Source organism: Papaver somniferum, chromosome 4 (assembly GCF_003573695.1).
Source record: "Papaver somniferum cultivar HN1 chromosome 4, ASM357369v1, whole genome shotgun sequence".
Classification (NCBI taxonomy): Eukaryota; Viridiplantae; Streptophyta; class Magnoliopsida; order Ranunculales; family Papaveraceae; genus Papaver; species Papaver somniferum.
In genome coordinates, this window is record NC_039361.1 from 39,069,067 (window position 1) to 39,094,165 (window position 25,099).

At 36.3% G+C, this 25,099-nt stretch overlaps 3 protein-coding genes across 4 annotated transcripts; all 3 read left to right on the top strand.

Annotated features, from left to right (window-relative positions):
• Positions 1 to 4,965: 4,965 nt before the first annotated feature.
• Positions 4,966 to 11,209, top strand: LOC113275196 (maspardin-like). 2 transcript variants are annotated; one of them, XM_026524640.1, is made up of 9 exons: positions 4,966 to 5,117; positions 5,228 to 6,234; positions 7,120 to 7,245; positions 7,385 to 7,483; positions 8,077 to 8,219; positions 8,743 to 8,851; positions 9,256 to 9,363; positions 10,011 to 10,151; positions 10,493 to 11,209. In XM_026524640.1, exons 2-9 carry the CDS (start codon positions 6,163 to 6,165, stop codon positions 11,009 to 11,011), a joined length of 1,317 nt encoding a protein of 438 aa, XP_026380425.1. In that variant the 5' UTR covers positions 4,966 to 5,117; positions 5,228 to 6,162; the 3' UTR covers positions 11,012 to 11,209. The 2 variants fall into 2 exon arrangements, with proteins under 2 accessions (XP_026380425.1, XP_026380426.1); XM_026524641.1 differs by having other exon boundaries at positions 4,995 to 5,117; positions 5,245 to 6,234.
• Positions 11,210 to 11,870: 661 nt separating this feature from the next.
• LOC113275197 (40S ribosomal protein S13-like) lies at positions 11,871 to 13,773 on the top strand. The gene is made up of 4 exons (XM_026524643.1): positions 11,871 to 12,045; positions 12,160 to 12,298; positions 12,404 to 12,590; positions 13,433 to 13,773. Exons 1-4 carry the CDS (start codon positions 11,950 to 11,952, stop codon positions 13,464 to 13,466), a joined length of 456 nt encoding a protein of 151 aa, XP_026380428.1. The 5' UTR covers positions 11,871 to 11,949; the 3' UTR covers positions 13,467 to 13,773.
• Positions 13,774 to 16,344: 2,571 nt separating this feature from the next.
• Positions 16,345 to 19,956, top strand: LOC113275198 (putative disease resistance RPP13-like protein 1). The gene is made up of 2 exons (XM_026524644.1): positions 16,345 to 19,450; positions 19,554 to 19,956. The coding sequence occupies exons 1-2, from the start codon at positions 16,566 to 16,568 to the stop codon at positions 19,597 to 19,599; spliced, it is 2,931 nt and encodes a 976-aa protein (XP_026380429.1). The 5' UTR covers positions 16,345 to 16,565; the 3' UTR covers positions 19,600 to 19,956.
• The last annotated feature ends 5,143 nt before the right edge of the window (positions 19,957 to 25,099 follow it).

Sequence of the window (25,099 nt, forward strand, 5' to 3'; positions counted from 1 at the left end):
GTTCAAGGATCAATCAATTCCAATCAACAACCAAAGGTTGGATTTATCAATTGATCGATTCAACGCATAACCTGTGATATTTCAATTATATAACAAAATATAATGCGGAAAAGAAATAACACATACACCAGAAATTTTGTTAACGAGGAAACTGCAAATGCAGAAAAACCCCGAGACCTAGTTCAGTTTTGAACACCACACTGTATTAAGACGCTACAGCCATTAGCATACTACCAATGAACTTCAGACTGGACTGTAGTTGAACTATAATCAATCTCACACTTATTCAAGGTACAGTTGCGCTTCTTACGTCTCTGATCCCAGCAGGATACCACACACTTGATTCCCTTAGATGATCTCACACACAACCAAGCGTTGTTACGACCCAAAGTCGAAGACTTGACAAACAAATCTGTCTCACACAGAAAAGTATATAGATTGAATAAATCTGTCTCCCAAAGAAATACCCAAGAGTTTTTGTTCCGTCTTTTGATAAATCAAGGTGCACATGAACCAATTGATAAACTGGACTTATATTCCCGAAGACCAGCCTTGTATTATCAATCACCTCACAATAATCTTAATCGTATGGAAACAAAACAAGATATTATGGAATCACAAACGATGAGATGAAGATGTATTTGAATTATTTTTATCTTGCCTATCGGAGATCACTCTCGAGCAAATCTTAGAATCTCAGAGAAGATAATACTAAATCACGATAGAACATCGCAAGATTAGAACACGCAACTACAGAGAAAATATTTGGGTCTGGCTTCACAATTCCAATGAAGTCTCTAAGTCGTTAACTATAAGGTTTCATGAAAAACCTAAGGTTAGAGGAGAATCAACTCTAGCTTATGCAACTAGTAACACACATGAGGTGTGGGGATTAGTTTTCCCAGTTTCTAGAGTTCTTCTTTATATAGTTTTCAAATCAGGTTTTGCTATCTAAGTTACCTTGGTAACCAAGCATTCAATATTTAGATGAAAACCTGATTCAACTCAATCTAATATATTTCAACCGTTAGATCGAACTTAGCTTGTTATACACAAATGAAATTCACTTTTCATTTAGGTTTTAGTAACCGTACCTAAACATGTACATCAGGTTGGCTCAACAGTAGTTAACCGAAGTTAGGTATATGGACACTTTCATATCAACCTTATTCATCTTAATCACAATTAGTTCATATGATTTCAAATGAACTAGTTACAAAGTTGTTCAATTATTATATTCTCATAGAAGTATACAAGAACACAATTGAAGCAAAATCGGTTTGATTCACTTGAATCAATTCATGAACATTATATCCACGGTTTGCAAAGATTACATTCCTTATCATATAAATTTATTAGTTCATGTACACAGCCAATTTTAGAATTTTAACCTTCAAGTATGCAAACGGGTATGCATACTTGAAATACCCGGACTGAGTTTTGGTTCGCCAGTATGCGAATGGGTACGCATACCTCAAAACACAACAGAAATTTATGGACCCAATACCTTACGCAAGTACGCGTACCGGTATGTGTACTTAGGACCCAGACTTTCACAACCAATAGGTACACTGACGGGTATGCATACTTTGGTTCCGGTAATGGATTTACATATATGCAAGTATGCATACTATGCTTATATCCACTTGTTTTAAACTCTATTTCAATCATTGAAACTTTCTTAGAGGATGGCAATAGTCGTTTTCACACACTATTGGCATCAAAGCGATTTTCAAGTTATCGAAATAATCATAACGAAACATTCCAAGTCTACACCAAATAATTGTATCACACAAACCATGTAAAATGTTACTTGACAATTTTCACATGATCATCTTTTGACTTTCGTCAAGAATATAAGATAAACTTGGTTGAAGCGAAAGTTTACCAACACATATTTCGAGAAATAGATAAGCGAGTTAAAATCAGGTCAAAGTCTCAAATGTGTATAAACAAAAACTATCGTAATACGACTTTTGTCTCAATATAGGAGATAGAGTAGAAACAGACTTTCCAAGTGATAGATGAGTTTCAGTCTCCACATACCTTTTGTTGATGAAGTTCCACAAGCTCTCCTTAGTAGTTCCTCGTCTTCAAATGATGAACGTCGTGAAGTCTAAGGCTCAACTACACAAAACTATCTTAGTCCGAGACATCACTATAAGTAGACTAGAAATCAAGACTTATAGTTTTGATCACTAACATTGACAAACAAGCTTGAACTAGTAACGGTTGCGAGTTCGACCGAGCAGTGCTCTAACAACTTACACCCAGTTAGATGAGAATCATGTATTCTTAACCACCTCTCAAGAACAATCATGAACTAATCAACTAAGAATATTTTTCAGCTATCTATGTTGAGGAATCAAAAAGTCTGAGATGAATAAAACTTTGTAATTTTTATATATCTTGCTTGAAAGAGATCACAATTACCTCGATAACAGAAAAACAAAATCAGGATATGCGAACTATCAAGGTAAAGATAGTCGTACCTGGATTCATGAATCCCTAAGTGAAGTCTTTAAGTCGTGAACCTAATTATATATGTTTCTCAGACGAAACCGAGGCCAATATAGGACGACTCTAGCAATCAACTAGAACATGAAGTTTCAGGTTGATGAAGTTCTCTAAATGTCTTCGTCGATCTTCGTTCTTAGAAGGTTATTCAGTGATGTATACTCAACTACCAACTTCTATACCTAGTCCGAGACTTGACTTAATATACTATATAAATGAAGATACAATTTTTCATCTAACATTGACAAAAAACTTGATATAGCAAAACTTCTGAATTCGACCGAGCAATCTCTAACAAGTACGTTAAACAACATAGACAAATTTTAATCTTAGAAGACTGTGTTGAACCTATAAGATTTATTTTTGAGAATTCTTATCTTAGAATATAGACTACAAGACTTTTTCTTGTTGGAATTTATTTCGTATACAGTTTAGGTACATACTAGGTTGATTCTTGGATATTGGTTTTTGAGATCGTTCAAGCAAAGTTGTTATACAACTCAAGTACATGATCTAATCAAATCCACCCAAATTTCTCCAAATATTCTAACTCCTCAAACTACAATCCCACAAATTCTACAAACAAAAGCCCATTCATCTATCATTAATTACCTTTTTTTTTTCTTATCTGGTCCTTATGGATAGCAAGAAATGAGCTACTTTATCGCCAAAAAATAACCAAATCTAGAAAAAAAATTAAAGATATAATACTAAAACTACAACATGAATTCGCTTGGGAAAAAATGATCATATTTCCATGTTACCTGGGCTTCCACCTACAACAAATCTAAAGTCTTGTAAAAATATTGCGGGTTTTGTTAGAAATTATTATATCAATGGTATATTCTGAATTATTGGGAAAGATTTCAGGTCATAAGGCAAATTTGCTCATGTGACATATTTTCTCTAAAAGCGAAGTTCAATTTCACATGTGCTATGAATCGAAAATAACATCTTAATAGTTAATAGGGTACTAGTAAAGTTAACAATCCAATATAAGAGCTCAATATAGTCATTCTCGGACAAGATACTAGGTTTCTGGCGAGAGAAATTTCTCAATATCAGCGAAACGATATTTAAATGAGAAAATTTCCGAGATAATGGCAATATAAGAATTTCATAGTAATAAAAGAAAAAAAAAATCAAAACCGACCCTAAAATACTTAATATTTATTTTGTTATGCAAAATTGTAAACCATATAAGTAGAAACAAGTTTAAATTAGTCTACGTCCCTAATGTGTTCATCAATTACTAGATTAAGTGGTATGAAATTTGGAAACAAGAACTCCAAAATTACAACTATCAAGTTGTCCTGAAAACGACCAAGACAAGGCCACGATCTGAGATTCACCACATTGTTGTAAATAACTAACTAAATAGACTATTTCATTTGTTTGTTTTTTTTTTTGATAACTACCAATTTAATCAAGAAGAAGTTGAAGTTACATTAATTGAGAATTGAGAAACAAGTTCCTTCTCGGGTTTTCAAAAAGTTGTGTTTGTATTTCACAGTAGGTTTTCGGTAGAGAAACCTTTGACACTTAAAACTCTAGCTTCTTTTGCTACCTTTTCTACATAAAACGAAAAATTTCTATGTCTTTAACTTAAAGCAAACATTACTGAATAACTAAACAAGTCTTTGCCTTTCAAGATAAAATAATGCAATCTCCAATGAAAATGAGAAGATTGTTCTCTATGAACCGCCGAGACTAGATTCTTACAATCATTGAAAAAATAGCACGTGTTGATCTTCAAATCTTCAATCCGCTTAAGTGCTTCTAAGAATACTTTTGCTTTTTCTTCTGCATCTAAGTATTGGAAGCCCATCCTGGTCTTGCTCTAGCTCCCTTTTGCTTCACATTTCATTATTAAGAGAAATGCCGAAACCCATCGAATGATTATAATCTTTAAAACAAGTATCAAAGTTAACAGCCAAATCGAAATCCAAGTTACATATGAAACCCAAGAATGATTAATGTACCGAGAAAAAAAACCCCGAAGCTGTACTTTGTGAGAGGGATGGGGGACCCACTTCTATCTACCCATCCTGCCCGTTCGATCCCATTCGAGACACAACGAAGTGTAAAACTTCGTTGTGTGTATCAAAGTTGTATGAAACCAGCCTATGACTTAAACAATTACTTGGTGTAAGCAAGGTGTAAGTTTGGTAAAAAAATAATGTCAATTTCAAGTTTCCACCTAATAATTAGAGTTACACAAGACCCGATCCATTTTACATGTACCGGTCCGGAACCGGAAAAACCAGACTTGTACCGAACCGGAACCAGAATAGCCGGGACAAGTACCGGTTCTTAAAACTGAGAATCGGAGTAGGCCGATACCGGTACTGGTTCTGGGGTGAGTCTCGACATGTCCCGACCCATAAGTCTCGGTGTATAGTAGCCGTAGATTTTTCGATTAAGATTAATCATGGCCATCCGTGTATAGATGTATATCAACACCATCGGCCATTCTTCTTTTTTTCTCGGACCTGAAGAACAGATTCACCATCTCTATCTCCATCACTCTTCTTCTTCACCATCATCTCTGTCTCAATCAGATTCACCACCACCAATTACCAACAACAAGTCTACAACAGGTAATCCATCCATCCAATTTTGAGTAATTTAATTGATCAACTTAGGGTTCTTAATAATCAATTGCATGTCTAATTAAACTGTTTAATTGCATATTTGAATCTGAAATAAGGTTACAACGGTGAACAGATTGATGAGAAGATGGTGGTGCTACTGCAGAAATTCAACAAGAGATACAAATGGTTGTGGTAGAAATTGATATATGCTGTTGAAGGGGTATTCGAAGTCAAGGTTGAGAAGATCTGTTGCTGATAAGAAACCAAAATTTTGATGTGTTAGAACTTAGAAGATTGGGTTGGAACTTTGAAGACGCAGAAGTAAGGGTTATGTGAGTGTTTGAAGATTTTTGGTATTCTTATGTGAAGGGATTGAAGACACGGGTGTAAAAATTCGAAATTAGGGTTTCGTGATTGGGGATTTTGTGTGCTTAATTTCTCTGTTAAGTTCTTCTAGGAGATTAGTGGAAGGGGTTAGAAATTTTTCTGTGAGATTGCAAAGAAATCTTGGTCTGCGTTGATAGAGTTACAGAGAAATTTTGGTCTTCGTTGATAGAGTTACAGAGACAGAAGAAGATATTATGTATGTGAATCAAAATCATAGGTAAAAACCCGGTCCCAAACTGGAACCGAACCTGTCTTACAGGTACAGGTACTCATAATAAAGAACATGTGAACATAAGGTACCTGGTTCCTAGGAAACCCGGACTGTACCGGCCCATGTGCAGCTCCCTAACAATCGTGCATACATCGAATGACTACACACATGGAGAAGTAGTTCCTTGTTGTTTGACAAGCTGTTAAAGAAGAGTATCAGCAACAATCGTTTGATTTCTTTCTTCTCTCTCTTTGACTGTTAGAATTATCATCAAGTCTTAGGGCCACCGCATTGGTTTCTTCTTCTTCTTTCTCATTATTCTCTCTTCAATCCAAAACTCAAAGTCAGAAAAATTCATACCTAGATATATAAAATTGACATCGGAATGAATTGGAAAACCTGTTAGATCACAATTTTGATGGGAGAATTCTTTCAGAATAAGAAGAAAAAACAATGAAAGGCGTCTTCTCGGCGCCTGGGGATTATATTCATTTCAAATCTCAAGTTCCACTTCACAAGATCTCTGTATGTTTTCTTCCTTAATTTCCCTATCTTTCTTTAGTTTCATCTTGTAATTGAGTTTTTTTTTGTTGTTGTTGTTGTTGACCTTTTTCTGTCAATTGAGCTAAATTTGATGTTGGATATCCTAGTCATATATTGGGCATAGGGTTTTGAGCATCTCATATAGTTTTCCAAGAATTTGATAGCACCTATAGTATGTAATTTTTGTAAACAACACTGTATTTGGATTCTATTTGGTATCCGAAAAAAAGTTCGCAAAGGTGCATTGATTTATTTAGGTGCAGTGGTAGATACCTATAGTATGTAAGATCACCACCATTATTGGCTATCAATGAGTGCCCATTTCGCAACTTATCAGTCAAAATTCAGTATATGTTCTAGAACATGATGGTTTTTCTCTGTCATTTGTGTCACACAAACTTTCCCTAGATACTAAGTAGCTTTGATGCCACTCATTACATCCCTTGACATCTTTGTATTGCGTTTCACTGTTGTCTAACTAAGTGATGAGATATGGATTTTTGGACCTTTCTTTTAATTTCAGTGTTTTCCTGGTATACATTCAGCTTTGGTTGTGCTTGTGGGATTCCCCAGTAATTAGTCGAGTCTGTTTGCCCCGTGCCTTTTTTAAATGTACAGGACGTTGAGTGTGAGTATGCTATAAGGAAGCTATACTACCTATATGTGCTCGCAAAGTCTTAGCATAATGTTTTCACTATGTCAATCCAGCCATTTAGTTGTTTGGTCTGCGAATTATTAATCAAAGTTTCTTATTTACATTCCGGGGGAGTTGCTGTGGTTACAGAAAAGTAGGCGGCTGTTTTTAATCCTCCTTGCCATGCTGTTATATAGTAAATGGCCCTTACTCTGTTCAGTTAGTTATTGCAGATTGGGTCAAGACAATGGAGGTATTATGAGTTTGGTCCAAAAGTGGTGCCTCCACTTATCTGTCTTCCTGGGACACCGGGAACTGCTGATGTCTACTATAAACAAATTATGTCATTGTCAAATAAGGTAGGAGATATGCGCTTCTATTATTTTCTAGTTCTTTTTTATGTACCTATCTATATAAGCAGCTCAGGATGTACTTTTAATTGATCGCAGCAGAGTTCTTAGTGTCTCTGTATTTTAATATGTGAAATTTGTGTTTCAGGGTTATCGAGTAATATCTGTTGATATACCACGTGTGTGGAATCATCATGAATGGATTCAAGCATTCGAAAAGTTTCTAGATGCTATCGATGTTCACCATGTATGTATTAAATTACTTCCTGTATAATTTGACTTACATATTGTTGTTCCTTCCAGAAACAGTCATCATCTCTATACTTTATCCACATTGTTGATTTGTTTATCGGTTATGTTAAAACGACCACTGCTCAATTTCAGAAATACTACAAAGCAGGTAGATAAAATTAGAATCCCAAGTCTTACACTGTAGATTTCTTGTTAGAGAATGGGAACTCAGTTTGGTAGCAGAAATTGGAATCAACCTATAAACAGTGATAACAGATGAGTAACCTAGATCTAGGTACGCAAAATAATAACATATAGTCATATACGCGTTTGATTTTACCAGTAATGAAATATGATATCCATATGGGATTGGATTCCTGCATTTATGTATCTTTATGCAAGAAGATGCTAGGAACTTAGTATCTTTCTGTGGGCGACGTTTTGCAGATTAACAATTACATCAGTATGAGAACACTCAGCAATTGATTTTTTTCTTTCTAGCAGACATATTATGGCATTCGAATTTTACAATGGCCTCTTGATATGTAGAGAATTTTATACCGGAATAAAATTTAAGTATTGAATATGCTGACTGCATACTTTGAACAGGTGCATCTGTATGGGACATCCCTTGGTGGCTTTCTAGCACAACTCTTTGCTCAGCATCGTCCAAGACGTGTTCGATCGTTAATACTCTCAAATACTTTTCTTGATACACAAAGTTTCTCAGCTTCTATGCCATGGGCACCCGTGTATGTAATTTGATACATCTCTCATGCAACTATTAGTTAAATGATCATCTTGATGATTAGTGTTGTGATTTCTATAAGCTTGGGTCCGTAATGCAGCCAAAAGTCGTATCCAATAAATGTTTCGGTGGATCCTATACTTGCACCTGTCACCAATAATGATTGTTAACTAAACTATATTTCGACTTGCACATCAGCTTTGATGCAGATGTTTCTCTCTTTGAAAGTGAAATTGGCTTCGCTCTTCATTGACCTTGTTTCTAGGCTAGGTTCTAGGCACTATCCATTTGACACTTGAAATTTTATACATCAAACGTAGACTATATTGAACCTATTTTTTAATGCTTTGTCACTAGATAGAATGATTTATCAAGTATTAACACAGCAATTTTTCCTGTCTGTGGTCGTCAATGGGTTCATTCTTTACTCCATATTCTTAATATCAATCCCATCTCCATGTTTTTCTTAAATGCACTTCAAATACTGAAGACTTTGTCAAAATTTTGATTTTTGCCTTTCATTGCAGTGTCTCTTGGACACCCTCCTTTTTGCTGAAGCGATACGTTCTAATAGGAATTCGTGATGGTCCACATGAACCATTCATTGCAGACTCGGTGGATTTTGTTGTATCCCAGGTTGACCTTTTATTCTATATTGTGTTACTATCTTCAGTAAAGCAATCTGGATATAGGCTCGTTTGTTCCTACTTGAAGTTTAGAAGTGATCGTTATTTTCATATTTCATATTTTAGTATTTCCTATATTTAGAATTCCGAGTTATTTTAGGTATCTAGTTTAAGCCTAAAAAGAAAAAGTAAAGCTATCATCGGCCAATTCAATGCATAAAGTTATACTTTATCAGCTTTCCTTGAATATAATTAACTTCTTATAGTCATCCTTGCCAAAAAAATGAGTTCAAGAATCTCATATTTGAAAGGAAAAAAAATTCTTACCTGTTTTTTCAGTATTGGATGTAACATGTTTGAATCTGAGATCCTTGAACTCATATCTGCGTATCATAAACTTTGAATCGTGTTCAGGTTGAGACTCTCTCCCGTGAGGATCTTGCTTCAAGGTTAACTTTGACATCTGGCGCTGCTTCTATCGGACCTCTCTTACTTTCAGATTCATTTATCACAATAATGGATGTAAGTAACTTAATTGTGGTTCGTTTCTAATTTCCGCTTATGTATCCCTTCTCTCTTCCAGGAGACCACATCTCCCTAAAAAGACTACTAGAATAGAAATATGACAGAGACCTTGAAAGCACTCAATAATGTGATCTGAGTATATTTCTTCTCTTGTCACTTGTCAGTAAATACCGACTAGTACTATTTGTTTGTAATGCATCTTCGTTAGTATATGAAAACAAGTCATAACCATTTTAACTCTTTCAATATCATTTTATGTACTTTCACAGTTAATATAAAACAAGGTTTTTCCATGAACACATTTTAAGCTAAAGATTATCGAAGAGTTTTACTAGTTTGTGCACCAGTGTGCATTATCAGAGTGAGATAAGAGCATAGTAAGAGCTTAATGTGAATTGGGTCGACTTGGATAGCTTGATAAATGTCTCTGAACTTCCCCCCGTAATACCTTACGATTATTGTTGTCTAGTATCTGTAGTACACTATCTTCATGCTCAAGTAGTATTATGTGGTAGAGCAAATTGGGAGCTTTTGATGTTTTCCCAATTTTTTGGTTTGGATCATATTTTTATATTTTAATGTAAGAGTTGAATATTGTACACTTGCTTACAGTTTTGCATGTTTTTACTTTTGTGCGTTTGTAGACAAATGATTATTGTGCCATTCCTCGAGAATTGAAAGATCAAGTAAGTGAGAAGTATCCTGGAGCAAGGCGAGCATCCCTAAAATCAGGTGGCGATTTTCCATTTCTTTCGCGTCCGGATGAAGTTAACCTACATCTTCAGGTAGTGTAGAATATTCTTTCAGTATCGCGTGATTCTTCTCTGTTTGCAGTGTATCAGACAAATTTTCATTTTTACAGGAAATTTTTTTACATAAAGAAAAATCCACAAAAATCATTTTTGCTTTTGATGATAAATGCTTCGCTCATTAGAGCTCAAATTTATGGCTACTTTTGCGTTGTGTTTGCAAAATCATGCAGAGTTTTTCCCTTGAACTAGTATTAGCGCTTCTTGAACGTTGTGGCATTCACAAACTTACATAGCTTTACCCAGCGTCTTCCCATAAATGTGACATTTATTATCGTCTCAATTTTCTTGTGTTTCTGGTTAATGGAACCTGGCAGCTGCATTTGAGACGGGTTGGAGTTGAAGCAAAGCCGGATATAGGCTTGCAAAACCGCAGGGACAGTAGTGGTGGAGGTTCAAGTGATAAGAATAAGGAAAAAGAAGATTCCGACGAGCCTCCGAAGGATAACTCTAAAGGATCACCATCTAGGGATGCCAAGAATAAGGAAAAAGAAGGTGCCTATAATGACCCCTCGAATGATAATAGTGGTGAAAGCAGTTCAAATCCCACCTCTAAAGATCCTATACATATTGCAGCTTCAGACTACAACGGCGGCAATGATGGCTCCAAAAAAGTTAATGAAGTGATACCTAGAGATACTGCATCTGTCTTACGTGGGCAATTGAAACCTATGCTTTTGGATATTAGAGTGGTCATGGAAATTCAATTGATATCAGCTACTCAGGCTGTTGAACTTACTCAGTCATATTCAGTTCTTTACTTACTGCTATCTTTGTATTTAGGAAATTTGTACAATACTCGGTGTCATAGCTTGAATTGTAGACAGAATGTGTAGTATGTTCCTGCTTTAATGTGGTTTGTAAACAAGTTGACAGTGTGTCTTTTGCTTTTTTACTCTCCCATAGGATTGCTGCAAATTGTGAGCTGATTGTGGTGAGAACATAACAGAAATGTACTTTTAAATGTTTCAACTGTAGATAACAGAGTTTCCTCTCTATCTACCTCCTTTGTGAATGAATAAATCTTTGCAGAAGACTTTCTTCAACAATGTGATTGATGCTAGCATTTTGGATAAGAGGTGACTTGAAATGGCCAACCTCTGTATGAAAAGTTTATTTTGATATGGGTATGTGCACTAAATACTAAAATTAAGCCTGCTGTGAAAGCTGTTTTCCTTTTGCTGTCGCTTTGAAGTCTTGCAATGCTTTCTTAGCGTACTCTTCGTGCTACTACCACGCGAACTAAATTTCAGCTACAAAAGTTTAATGTTCCTTGCAACAAATACAACAATAAGAAACCTGAAATGAAACAAAATGTGAGGGCATCTCAAGGCTCCATTCATTTCCAGTATCCCGTCGCGGATAAAAACGGAAGTTTCACTGCAACTATAGTATTTTACTGTGAGCAAGCCATCGCATGCATATACGATGTGTATGCATCGGCTAGTCGGCTAGACATCACAGAGCAAGCTATCAGTTGTCATTGTAACTGCCGGAAGAAGTCCTTCGGCCACAAGTGAGAATGTGAGTTGCGCAATATTTTCATGGACTACTGATCATACTATCAGGCCCATCTTATGCGAGCCAATTAGGTGAAGCCCAAAATGACATACAAGGGGCAAAATCGGAAGTTTAAGAAATATGAGTAGGGTTTGCCGCAATATAAACCCTCGTCATCTTTCACTTGTTAGGGTTTCTGAGTCTTAAGAGAGAGCAGCTGCTGTGTTTTTAGGTTTAGAGAAAAAACTCAGAGTTCAATCCTCATTCAGCTAAGATGGGGCGTATGCATAGTGGAGGTAAGGGTATTTCATCATCAGCTTTGCCATACAAAAGAACACCACCAAGCTGGTTGAAGATTTCTTCACCTGATGTAAGTAAAAAAATTAGAAAATAAATCCAAATCTCTTTAGTTTAATGTATCATTTTGAGAATCTCAACTGTTAACTGATGATGATGATGGGTTTTTTGTGTTTGATTTGTTCAGGTTGAGGATAATATTTGTAAGTTCGCAAAGAAGGGTTTGACTCCATCTCAGATTGGTGTCATTCTAAGGGATTCACATGGTATTGCTCAGGTTAAGAGTGTTACTGGAAGCAAGATCTTGCGTATTCTTAAGGCTCATGGTATGTTGATTATCACTTCGTTTTTTGACTTGATGATTTTTTGTTGAGATTTATGTTCTAATGGTGATTTGTTTTTTGATGTGGGGTTTTGATTGTTTCTTACAGGGCTTGCACCTGAGATCCCAGAGGATTTGTACCATTTGATCAAGAAGGCTGTTGCTATCAGGAAACATTTGGAGAGGAACAGGAAGGACAAGGACTCGAAGTTTAGATTGATTTTGGTTGAGAGCAGGATTCACCGTCTGGCGCGTTATTACAAGAGGACCAAGAAGCTTCCCCCAGTCTGGAAATAGTAAGTTTTAGCTAACAAGTACCTTTTTGATCTGATTTTAATAGAAATTGTCTCTTCCATTGTGTTAATTGTAGGTTGAATGTTTTTGCATTTATAAAAGGTGACTGCATAGCATAATTTGTGAACTTCACTACATGTAAACTATGTATTGAAACCACTAAAAGGTCTCGCTAGCATTATAGCATTATATTTGTGAAATGAAATAGATAACCTAATATTATTAAGTTTTCCCTTTCCCAAGATCCAGGATAGATAACTGCTGCTTACTTTACTATTGTTTCGTCACTGAGTGTGCACTCTATGATTAGCAGATATGAGTGGTTCTGTACCATTTTAGTTTCTGTAGTCCCGTATCATATTATTTCATGGTTAGATATTATCTCAAGAGATTAAGGGATTGATGCAAATTGGGGAGAGCTCTTCAGTAGCTCTGAAATACTTGCAGGTCTTCTGCAAGGTGCTCAGCTATTCTATCCCTTGTATCAATTTCTGTTTCTGGAAAAGATGGAATCATAGTACGGATTTTGTGCTTTTGATTGTGGGATTTTTTGGTTGTTTGGTTTGTATTGAGATTTTTGGGGAATTAATGGTCTTTATCTTTTCTTTCCTAATCCTCTCTTTACACAATTGATCAACTAATCATCCTATGAATCATACTTCTCACAAATCTGCCTCCAAATGCTATTACACTCAACAAATTAGATCTTAACTGAAGTATCAGTTTGTTATCTGATTGCAGTTCATTTACACTTTCTGTGCTTGCAACCAGTCATTTATCCATTATGTTTTCTGGTTGGAAAGATCTCTGCCTAACAAATACTTGTTTTCCTTTGCTTGTGCAGTGAATCTACAACTGCCAGTACTCTTGTTGCTTAGGTTGGACTTCCATCTAGGTAGAGTGGTGTTACTGTTGGGAGCTTGAAGATATCCATTCTCTTGAATGGGGAGACCTGTGCTGGATTAGTTTCTTTTGTCAAATTCTGAAGGGGATTATGTTATTGTTTAAGTTCTATTAGGAGATAAATGTATGAACAACAGTTTTGATGATTGGGTCTAATTACCTTTATACATTTGGTGTTTCTTTTTTCATAATTTGAAGTATGAGATAGAATTAGAATGACACTTTTTATGAAACTTCTATCATATGTTGCTGCTTAGTATTGAATGTGACCTTTGTTCAGAACTATCTATTAGTCATTTTGATGATTGTATGGATGCCATGTTAAATGTCTACTGAGTTGGACGTCAATCGTCATCCAACTCTTTGATCTCAACAGCACTTGCACCATCAGCTATAAAAGCTCATATCTCAACCAAAGAATTTCAGTATTTCAGTTTAAGAGGCTTAGAAGACACTTTGGGTCACTTTCACCCCAACTAATTCACTTCCATGCTGTAAACCATTGGTTGTTTGCAAGTCTTGTCCTGCCATTTGTAGTCGTGTACAACACATGTCCAGCTGAGAGAGACCATAGGATCCATGGCATGGCAACAGTTAATCACATCACAAAGTGAGTTGAGTAGAGTCTTTTCCCAACTCTTTGCTGTTTTGCTGGTGATGCTTCTCCAACAACTGTCTAAAATATAGATAAATTCTAGCCTTTGAACTAAAAACATATGAATCTGATTGAACGATCATAACTCTTTGATGGTACACCTGTTAACTGATTTTCTGATACTTTTTTTTTCTCCATTTTCACTGCCTTTCAACAAAGACTCCATGGTCGTCGCTGGGCCGAGATCAAGAATTTCTTCCCCGCTGTAAGTGTTTAATTTCTTCCTCTCTGTAGTGTTTTATCTTTTTCAGGGACGGAGCTAGAAATTCTATACTGGGAGGGCTAATCTAAAAAATAAAAAATTTAAGGGGGGCGAAATAATAGATTTGTTTTACAATAATAGAATTTATAAGGGACTTTTAATAGATTTCAAAGGTTTTAGGGGAGGCGGGAGCCACCCCTGGCTTCTACATTAAGGCTGTTATTGGGGCGTCACATTCTTTTAGAAGGGCGTCACTTGGATATCTGGTGATCAAAAATCTGATTAAGGGATACTTTTGATTCAATAACAATTTGTCCAAAATGACCCTTCAATTAAAACTAATAAAAACAGATGAGAAAGAAGCATACTGATCCTAGTGATGGTAATCAACATCTCAATCAACCTCAACTTCATCCTCAACTCATTCCACCGATTCAATCAATTGAAGAATGAATTTTTCAAACTCCTCAACAACAACCCAACAACCCATGGTGTATAAAGGTAATAATCGAACAAACCCATCTTTTTGTACTCGTTTTTGTGCTTAAATCGAATGAAATCAAAGTAAAATTAGGATTTTATTTACTTTCTGCTAGTGTTACGTCTGGGTACGGTACTAGATTTTTCAATCGTAATTTAGTTTTTGAAGAACTTACGCCTAGGTTTAGTTCAATTCAAGCGTAAACTTTGATTTGCATGTCGTTCACGTCTAGGTTTAGTTGATTTCCAGGCGTAATTCCAATTTACGCCTAGGTTTAGTTGATATCCAGGCGTAATTCCAATTTTACGCCTAGGTTTAGTTGATTATCAAGCATAATTCCAATTTTACACCTAAGTTTAGTTGATTTCCAGGCGTAATTACAATTTTACGCCTAGGTTTAGTTGATTTCCAAGCGTAACTCCAATTTTACGCCTAGGTTTGCTATATGTCCAACCTAGACGTAATTAATTAAACTAAATTAAAATTAGCCAGACAAGGGTTGTTTGGTCATCACAAAATTATATAAGATAAGGGGTTTTTGATATAACTTACAGGTGACCCGTTTTTGTCTTATTAAATGACGCCCCTCTAAAGAAGTGTGACGCCCCAATAACAGCCTTCTTTTACATAGCTCCGTCCCTGATCTTTTTTATCTTTTACATTTCGGATGTAATCAGTTCGGTAGCTTACGCTGAAGGTACTATAACCATATCTTTTTATTTGTTTTCTCTGTATAGGAAGGTTCGTTAGGGTTTATATTTAGACTGAACTTGGCTGAAAAGTCTTCCTTAGTTACACAATTGGTTTTTTAGGTGAACTTGGAAATAGGTATCATAATTTCTTAAAGAATAAAGAGTGGGCAAATAGATGGACAGTTTCAGCACACGTTTAGAACAGAAATCAAGAGGATCATTGCCACACAAAAGAGAAATATCATATATGTAGATTCCTAGTTTCCTGTTTAATATGAAACTCGTTTGGTGGTGATTACTCCAACCCAGGTCAAAAACTTAGCTTGTTAATTATGCAGTTGAACTGTGAAATTTCATTCAGAGTCAACAAAGGCAGGCAGTGTTTATAGACGGAGGGGATTTGGATGAGGACTAGTCGTTTGCTTAAGAACCACATGACTAGTGTACACTGATAAAACAAAAACGAGTTTTTCTTCTTTTATTCGAACCACACGAACATTATCATCTTTTCTACCATTCTCCTTCAGACTTTTTTTTAATGCTATGACCTATGACTAACCCAATACTACGTTAACGATAATATAACTTATTGGCTCTATGGTATGATGTTAAAAGTATGTGTTACCGTCTAGTTGACAGAAACCAAAACGCTATTTTATGCTGATGGTTTTATTACTGGCTAATACAGCATTGCGGGTTCAACTAATGCAAAGGATGGTGAGGAATTAAGCAGTTAAGTTACGTAATTGGTACCACCTTATTTAAAAAATGTGTATGGTGCTGCGTGTACACAGCAGTATTTCCCAAAGTGCTCGTGTAAAGTGCTCGTGTAAAGTGTGAATACATGATGGTTTACAGAAATTGCGCGTACTGTGCGTGTGACAGATTCCACATTCAATGTCCGGGCCGCGCCAAAGTTTGCAAGACTTCATGCATTGCTATATTCTTATATACACCCTTGCTCGTTCATTATCATTTAACATCTACTTCAACTTTAGTATTGCTACTTAAAATTCAGATTTTCAGATTGATCAATAACAAAAAATGGCTTTTGAGGAATTTCTTGTAGCTTGTGCTGTGGAGATGTTGAAGAGCTTGCTCTTATTTGTTATGAAAGAGGTTCGAATGGCATCGGATATGGAGAAAGAGCTAAAAAAGCTTCAACGAACTGTGATGATTATTCAAGAAGTGCTAGAAGAAGCTGAGAAACAACAAATAGGAAAAGATCTGCTCAAAATTTGGTTGAAAGAGCTGAAAGATATTGCATATGAAGCCGACGACATTCTAGACGAGTTCTCCTATCAAATTATGCGTTCTCATGAAATGAGCTTTCGTAAGAGGGATCAGCTGCGTATGATCTTTTCAATATCAAACCTGCGTTTTCATCCACACATGGCTGATGCACTCAAAAACGTCAATGGTAAAATGGATGATATTGCTACACATAAGGTTCTGTTAGATTTGCGAAACGGTCATTCCTTGCGCTTAAGCTCATTTAACGAGCAACATAGAGATTATCATGAAACAACATCTTTCATAGATGAAAAACAAGTTATTGGAAGACAAAAGGATAAAGAGATTATAATAGATTCGTTCTTGATGGGGGGTAGTTCCTCTTCTTCGTCGTCGACAGTTTCAGTCGTTCCAATTGTAGGAATGGCGGGACTAGGAAAGACCACCTTGGCGAAACTAATCTTCAATGCCGAAGTGGTATCTGATATATTTGAAGAGAAAATATGGGTCCACGTCTCCTTTGATTTTAATGTGAAGAAAATTCTGAGACATATTATTGCATCTGTAACAGAAAGTTCTTACGACAGAGATACAAATATGGATGTTCTTGAACGCATAATGAAGGAAAAATTGGGAGGTAAAAGATACTTGCTTGTCCTTGACGATTTATGGAATGTGAAAGTTGATCAATGGAATAAACTGAAAAATCAGTTAAATGTTGGGGAACATGGAAGCAAAATAATTGTTACTACACGTAGCAGTGAAGTTGCTGATGTTGTTCAAGGCAGAGCAAACTCTACATATACTTTACAGGTATTATCCGAAAATGAGTGTTGGTCAATCATCAGGCAAAGAGCATTTGCTCCTGGAGGGCTAGAAGAGACAGAAAATCTGGTGGCTATTTGCAAGGATATGGGGAGGAGGTGTGGAGGTGTGCCACTGGCAGCAAAAGACCTAGGAGATCTATTACACTCTACGAGGAATGAGGCTGGATGGTCAAATCTTAGAGATGGTACAAATTGGAGGTTACTGGAAAAAAATGAAATGTTACCTGCATTGAGGTTTAGCTACATCCATTTACCGTCTCCTGTGAAACAATGCTTCGCATATTGTTCATTGTTTCCAAAAGGCTCCATTATTGAGAAGCAAACTTTAATTCAGTTGTGGATGGCGGAAGGATTTGTTCATCCGTCTGACAGAAATCGGGGCAAAGAGCTTGAGGATATTGGAAATGATTATTTCAATAGTCTGTTAAAGAATTCATTGTTACGAGGTGAAGGAAGGCCCGATCATAATGGAGCTGCTCAATCTTGCAAACTGCATCATCTTGTGCATGATTTTGCACAAGATATTGTTGGAAGTAATGAATGCTCGATTTTGAAGGTTAGTCAAATTGCTGCTAAAGATACATCAGAACTTCGTCGTCTGAGGTTGATCTTGGAGGAAGGTACGTTAGAATATGCAGAACAATTGCAAACTGCATTGAAACTACGCACTTTATTCATTCATAATAATGGAGGGGATAAAAGCATTAACTATCAAAAGCTCCTGAGGAATAAGCAGTTTCGTGTGCTAGATATGCAGGGTACTAGTATTAAAGGATTACCACCTTCAATCGGAAACATGAAACATCTCAGGTATCTCGATCTATCCAGAACCGAAATTGAAGAATTACCTGAGTTTATTACTGGACTCTACAATTTGCATACTTTGCTTCTTAGCTATTGTGTCAAACTAAGAAAGTTTCCCGAAACAATGGGAACATTGAAGCGTATGAGGTACCTCGATATTTCTGGTTCACAATTTGAAGAATTGCCGGACTGCATTACTCACCTTTCCAACTTGCAGACTTTGAAGCTTGAAGATTGTCGTAATATTCAGAAGCTTCCAGGAAACATAAAAAACATGATCAACTTAAGACATCTCTTCTTAAGCAAGACAGAAAGCTGGAATGCAAAGCCAAACGAGATTGGATCTCTAACTCGTCTTCAAACACTCACGCAATTCAAGGTGGGCAAGTGCAACACAAGTGGCTTTAGTACCATCAGGGAGTTGGAATGCTTAAATCTCCTCGAAGGTGAACTGTGGATCAGTAATCTTGAAGAAGTGACAAGATCAGATGATGCCGAGAAAGCAAATTTGAAGAGGAAACAGAACATTCAAAGCTTAATAATGGAATGGAGCTTTAGAACACATGATGCTAGTGATGGTACAGTGATGAAACAATTGCAGCCAAACGGTAGCTTGAAAAAGTTGAAAATTGTTAACTATCTGGATCCGAAGTTTCCAACATGGATGATGGGTAGTAGTATCTCTTCAGCTCTTCCAAATCTGGTAGAGATAGAACTCAGAGGTTGCTATGTCTGTCAACAACTTCCAGGGCTTGGGCAACTTCCATCACTCAGGGTTCTCACGATTGCCACAATGGATGTTGTGCTGTGCCTAGGTGATGATTTTTATGGTGACCATAAAGCATGCAAACCGTTTCAGGAGTTGGTCGAGTTCACCTTAACTGACTTGCCTTGCCTGGAGAAATGGTGCATAGCACAGCCACCGTTTCCTTTTTATCCGCGACTAGAGAAGCTGTCCGTTGAGCGTTGCCGAATGTTGGAGCACAGGCAAGATTTGAACTTCACTAAATGTTTCTTTCCAAAGATTAAAGAATACAAACTGGATGGGGTTACATTATTAAGCAGGTTAGTAACTATCACAATATTTTTCAAAATTTATTTCATTCTTCTGAAATTTAGAGGTTGATGAATGAATTCCTAAATTGCTTTTGAAACTTGATCTTCTCAGGACTACACGGAAAATCGTAAGTATGGTGCCCTCGCGACAGATCTAAACAAATGGACAGAGGACATTAATGGCAAGGAATCACACTGCAAAAACACTAAGAATATCTCTTTGAGCCGGTCTTTTTATCTTTTGCAAGTCTCTATGCCAGGTTTATCATCGCTGCTGTTATTATTGGATACCTTACTGAATAAATCGGTAAGACCCTTAGATAGTTATGTATACATATGATGCTTGCAATCAAGAACCTATATAACCTGTATTATGGAATAAACTTTCTAAGTAAAATTGCCGGGGAATGATCTCCTTGTTTTAGTCTAAAATTCTCTTTTATGTTTTCCTTTTTGTAGGAGTAAAGATTTGTCGAAAATTTAAGAGCTATATAATGAATTTTGTGTGATTATTGTTCTTCTATATGTTTTCTTATGTGACCTTTAATTTGAAGCTTTTGCAAGTTAAGGGCCTGCCCCCTTCTTTTGGCGATTCCAAGCACACAATATTTGTATAGTTACGAAATTCGCTGAGGTTTATGGTCCAATTTTGAATATTCACTAGTGCTTAGAGATGTGGCAACGTCTTGCGTTGACCGAAGTTTTCATAGTTCCTGTGAACACTGTAAAAGCTTGTAGTGCAAGGGAACAATAATAGGTCCACTAGATTTTGTGCCCGTGCTACGCACCGGACAGACCCGAAAACCATTCACCATTATTTGGTCCATGTCTGTTACGAATCGGGCATTCTTTTCTTTTAACCGTATTTTTGATTTAGTAAAGCTCGGCTTGATTTGGTATGGCTCGGCTTCGCCTCGCCTCGATTTGAGAAGAACAGTTGAATATCACCCACATATATGTAAGAAATCAGACATTTGAAAATTCCTATTATATGGTGAGAAATCAATTTTATGAAACGTAACTCAAATTTTATTTACGGTTTTGCTACTCTAGAAGATTCTATTCAACACATTATATAGGCATTTAGAGCATCCACAATGGACAATCAAACCTATATATTTTGTCAAGAAACGAGACACAACGGGACAGACTATAGAGTAAAAGTTGGACCAAAACCAAATCCCAGACTATATTTGGTCTGGGACCAAGACCAAATCCAAATATAGTCGAGCGAACGTATAAAGTGATCCTGTGATGGGGCGAACGTATAAAGTGATCCTTGTGATGGGGCGCACGTTATATGTGATCCTGACCAAATGGGGCGGACATTATATGTGATCCTTGTGATGGGGTGAACATTATATGTGATCCTGACCAAATTTACTCTTCCATCCTAGTGTAACACCACGGACTAAACTCAAATTTGATCGTTTTTTTTTGTCTTTGGTTTTGATCGCACCACTATAGTTGCTCTTAGAGGTTAAAGAGAGTCATAAAACTATTAGAAGGATTTAACAGTACCATACATGTTTTAGTTACTATTTGAATTTGAAAGAGATCTCTGAGAAACATATACTGATCATAATACCTTATCTAGAACAATTTACAAAAAACATTTATTACTAATAACATAACACTTGCCTTGATTATCATACAACCATCCTGGCCAAGGTTTGGCTGCATTACACCCTCTGCTCCAAGTATAGCATGTCTCTATCATATAGGACCACTCTTGAATGGTGGGTTAATTTACCCGATGGAAGAGACAATAAGAAGCTACAATATCACAGTGACAACAGGAATGAACTCTTCAGCTGGTAATTACCCCAGCTCCACGCTGCATCATCGTTATGATGATCTCCGACCATAGCTCAGTCAACCATCGCTGCTCATCATTCATTTTCTGTTTCCGTGTGTGGAAACACAATCCTGACTACGATGATAACATCAGCTTCTCCTCCTGATCAATCAACAACCAATAGTGACTGTCCTGGTTCCCATTCTTTTAACACACACTTATTGTTCCCCACCGATAGAACGATCACGCTTAACGGTTCCCTGCAAATTAAATTATAAAGTCTTTTTAGATGGATCTTGTAAAGGCTTTTACTTATTTTTTGCTAAAATTTGATGTTTTAGGTTTTTAAATATACCCTTGAAAAGGTGCTAGTAGCAGTGGACGCAATGAGGGTTCCAAGACCAATCGCGTCTCATGGTCATAATCAGTAATATCATTGTAGTATCTTATTAGTTATCTGTAAAACATCCAGAAAGTGTGGTGGATATGAATGCATAAAGGAAATTAAAGCCGGTTTTCAATTTGTGGAAGCAATAATATCTGGTAGAACAATGATGGTATCCGCTTTCAACATTAGCCTGCTGATAATGGTGAACTGAAAGACAGGGTTTACATACATAGTTACAACTGCTTGATGAGCTTTTTGCTCGAGCAGCCTCCTCTTCTCTACTTCAGTTGATCCATCGTGTATTGCCTGCTTTGTCTTCCTGTAAGTATCATGACATTAACACTTTTGTTGTTATATACAATAAAACATATAGGCAAACTAGTGATGATTAACTAATTATTAACTAAGACATTTCAACCATACAAAAACATAATATTGCTACCCTTAATTTCTTGTCTAAGGCTCTTTATGTAAATCTAAATAATCTCGATGCACTATGGGGCTGCCAGATCATTACGCGACCAAAAATGATATATATGACGCCCCTTTTAATTAAGAGTTAATATTGTCATCGGAATCATGTAAGGTTTTATCCTACTTAAATAAGAATACTATCTGTGGGAGGCGAACCACACATCTACATGGTTGAAAACCATGTGCTCTTCCATTTGAGCTAAGATAGCAAGTACCAATATAGAAGAAAAAGAATTTCAAGAAAAGATTGTTACCTGAGCTAGTATTTGAGATGCAATGTTCAAAATGGAAAGCTACGACAGTTATTGACAAATGCCTAAGCAATTCCTAAGCGGTATATACCAATTCAAAATTGTACCTCACCGATAGATTTCCCATTCTCACATAGTTACAAAATTAATGAACCGAAATACTAAACTTTGTGTCTGCCTCAACATCCACGTCTTATGAGCCTATGAGGTTCCAAGGAACCATGATGAGTTCCAAATTCCAGTAGCAGGTTTTGCCATTATTCTTGAATCAGATGTTGCACTCTAGAGAAAGTGATTGAATTCCTAAAATTCATTTACTTCCGCCTTAACAGATGTAATCTTTCTGCCCTCTCAAAACAACAAAGAGGAGGCCTTGGAACCATTTACAAATGATTTTTGCCTAACAAATACAGAACCTGCACATGAAGAAACAAATACGATGGATTGAAACTCGTTCCATTGAAGAAACAAAAAACACAAAAATGAAAGTTTGATATAAATGGCGGAACCATCTAACAGAAGAAATCCAGCCACATATACAGCCACAGGGACGATGAGAAATGTACATTTCTTTGGATCATCATGTGCATTTCAGATGCAATCCAGCCACGTATACTTACACCGTGGAAATGCAAGTTAGATCAGATGCTACCTTCACTAAGCAACTTTCAAAACAGAATGGGACCCCAACTTTTGGAATCATAATACACTTTCTATGGCATAGTTAAATAGATCGTGTTAGACAAAATATATACAAACATGTCTTGCAAAACTTAAAATTTCTATCAACATTATCCAGAAGGAGAAAAATTGCCTAAGCCTGAAACTATACCTGATAAGTTGTTTTCACAAAGATGCTGATAACAATTAACAATCATTTTCCTGAGTGGTACATCCATGCTTAAATCCGGTATCGACGGAAGCAGAATTCCAAGTCTTTGGTGGGCTAAAAACATACTATGGGTTAATTTTTAAGTTTCTAGGGGGGTCTAATAAAAAAAATTCTGGAAAACACAAATGAAAATTTTGATTTTGAGTGTATTTTGTCGATTTGGGAGTGGCTGGAGCACCCCCAAGCCACCCCCTACTCCAGTCACTGTATAACAAATGACTGTTGTACTACTACATTCGAGAAAAATGATTACTCAACAAAAAGACATAAATGAAGTCCTAGAGATTTCTCAAAGCATCTCTCACCTGGAATTCCCCTCGAATTTCACCTAGCATTCTATCAGGTGCTCCGACATTACTTGCTTTGTCAGCCAACAAAGACTGAAGCACCTGAACATTGCAAAAATGAAAGTAAATTAATCCTGAGACATGTACCTTAAAAGTGATGTGATAAGTAAAGAAAAATATTGAGAGGCTCTAGTAGGTGCAACATGCACTTTGATGTAATGGCCCTACAGGTGCATCTGACATATTGCATGGAAGAAGCTTCTGAAATAAATAAAGTATATATATAAAATCAGTTAAGGAATGATAGTGGCGCAAATGGCACAGATTTCCCTTTGTTGTTACTTAGAAGGTAGTTTATTTTTCTCTTTATTTTAGAGGTGTCGGCCTAATAATATGAATAAGCTGAAGTACCCATTCCATAAGATAGATCAAGCAATTAAGTTTAACCGAAAAAGTGAAATACAAATGTATATCAACAGTTCCTAAAGTTTCACCTACGATAATAACTAAAAGCGGAAACCAACGTAAAAGCAATTCCAAAATTTCTGAAAATTATTCTCAAAGGATACCTTCAAAACAAAGATAGTTAATCCTTTAGTCAGGAACTGACACTCAAAGCTCATTAAAAACTCCACATCACGCAGGATTGGAATGATCGTTGCAGTAACTCCCGTTAGAGGTAATAAAATTACAAAACCAAGTTTGAATTTGATCTGCAAATAAGTTTTATATGCTTTAGTAATTTATAGGATATCAAAAAAAATAAAGGTCCCACATTGCGTATTCACGGAATAAATTAGTGACATGTGATTAAGCACATATTACTAACATTTTTTTTGCCCAAACTATTTTTTATTTCTCTCGGACCCTAATCTGTTATAAAAAAAAATAATTTAAACACGTAAAAGAATTTGCAGAGCACAGTGGGGCCATCAAACAAAGAGGTGCAACCAATTTGGATTTGTCAGTGATGATACCCGACTGACTAAGCTGTTGGAATACATATGGGTTTGACGACAGTCCGAATTCAAGGATAAGTCTCACCTTACTTCTCGTTTCCAATGAGAAACACCACATGTCTTATAGATAGTTTCATATTGTGCACTATAAAATAGTCAAAAATGAAGATGATAGCAACTTCGCAGCATGACAATTAGCAATGAGTGCGCATAAACGCCAAAGAGCAAGCTTTTATCAAGTGCTTACAACTTTAAAGTTAGTAAAAACTTTTGAAAATGAACAAATACGGTTGTTAGAGCATAACTCGGTCGACCTCGCATGCGTTGCTATCTCAAGCATGTTTGTCAATGTTAGTGATCAAAACTATGAGTCTTGATTTCTAGCCTACATAGCTAAGTCTCGGAGTAGGATAGAAAAGTGCAGTTGAGCTCAAGGACTTCATGGCAATTCATCATACAACGACGAAGATCTACTCAAGGAACCGTGGAACTTCATGAACAAAAAGGTATCTGGAGACTTGAACTTATCTATCACTCAAAAGTCTATCTCTTCTATCTCCTACTTCTTATGAGACAAAAGTCGTATGCTATATAGACTGGATCATACAC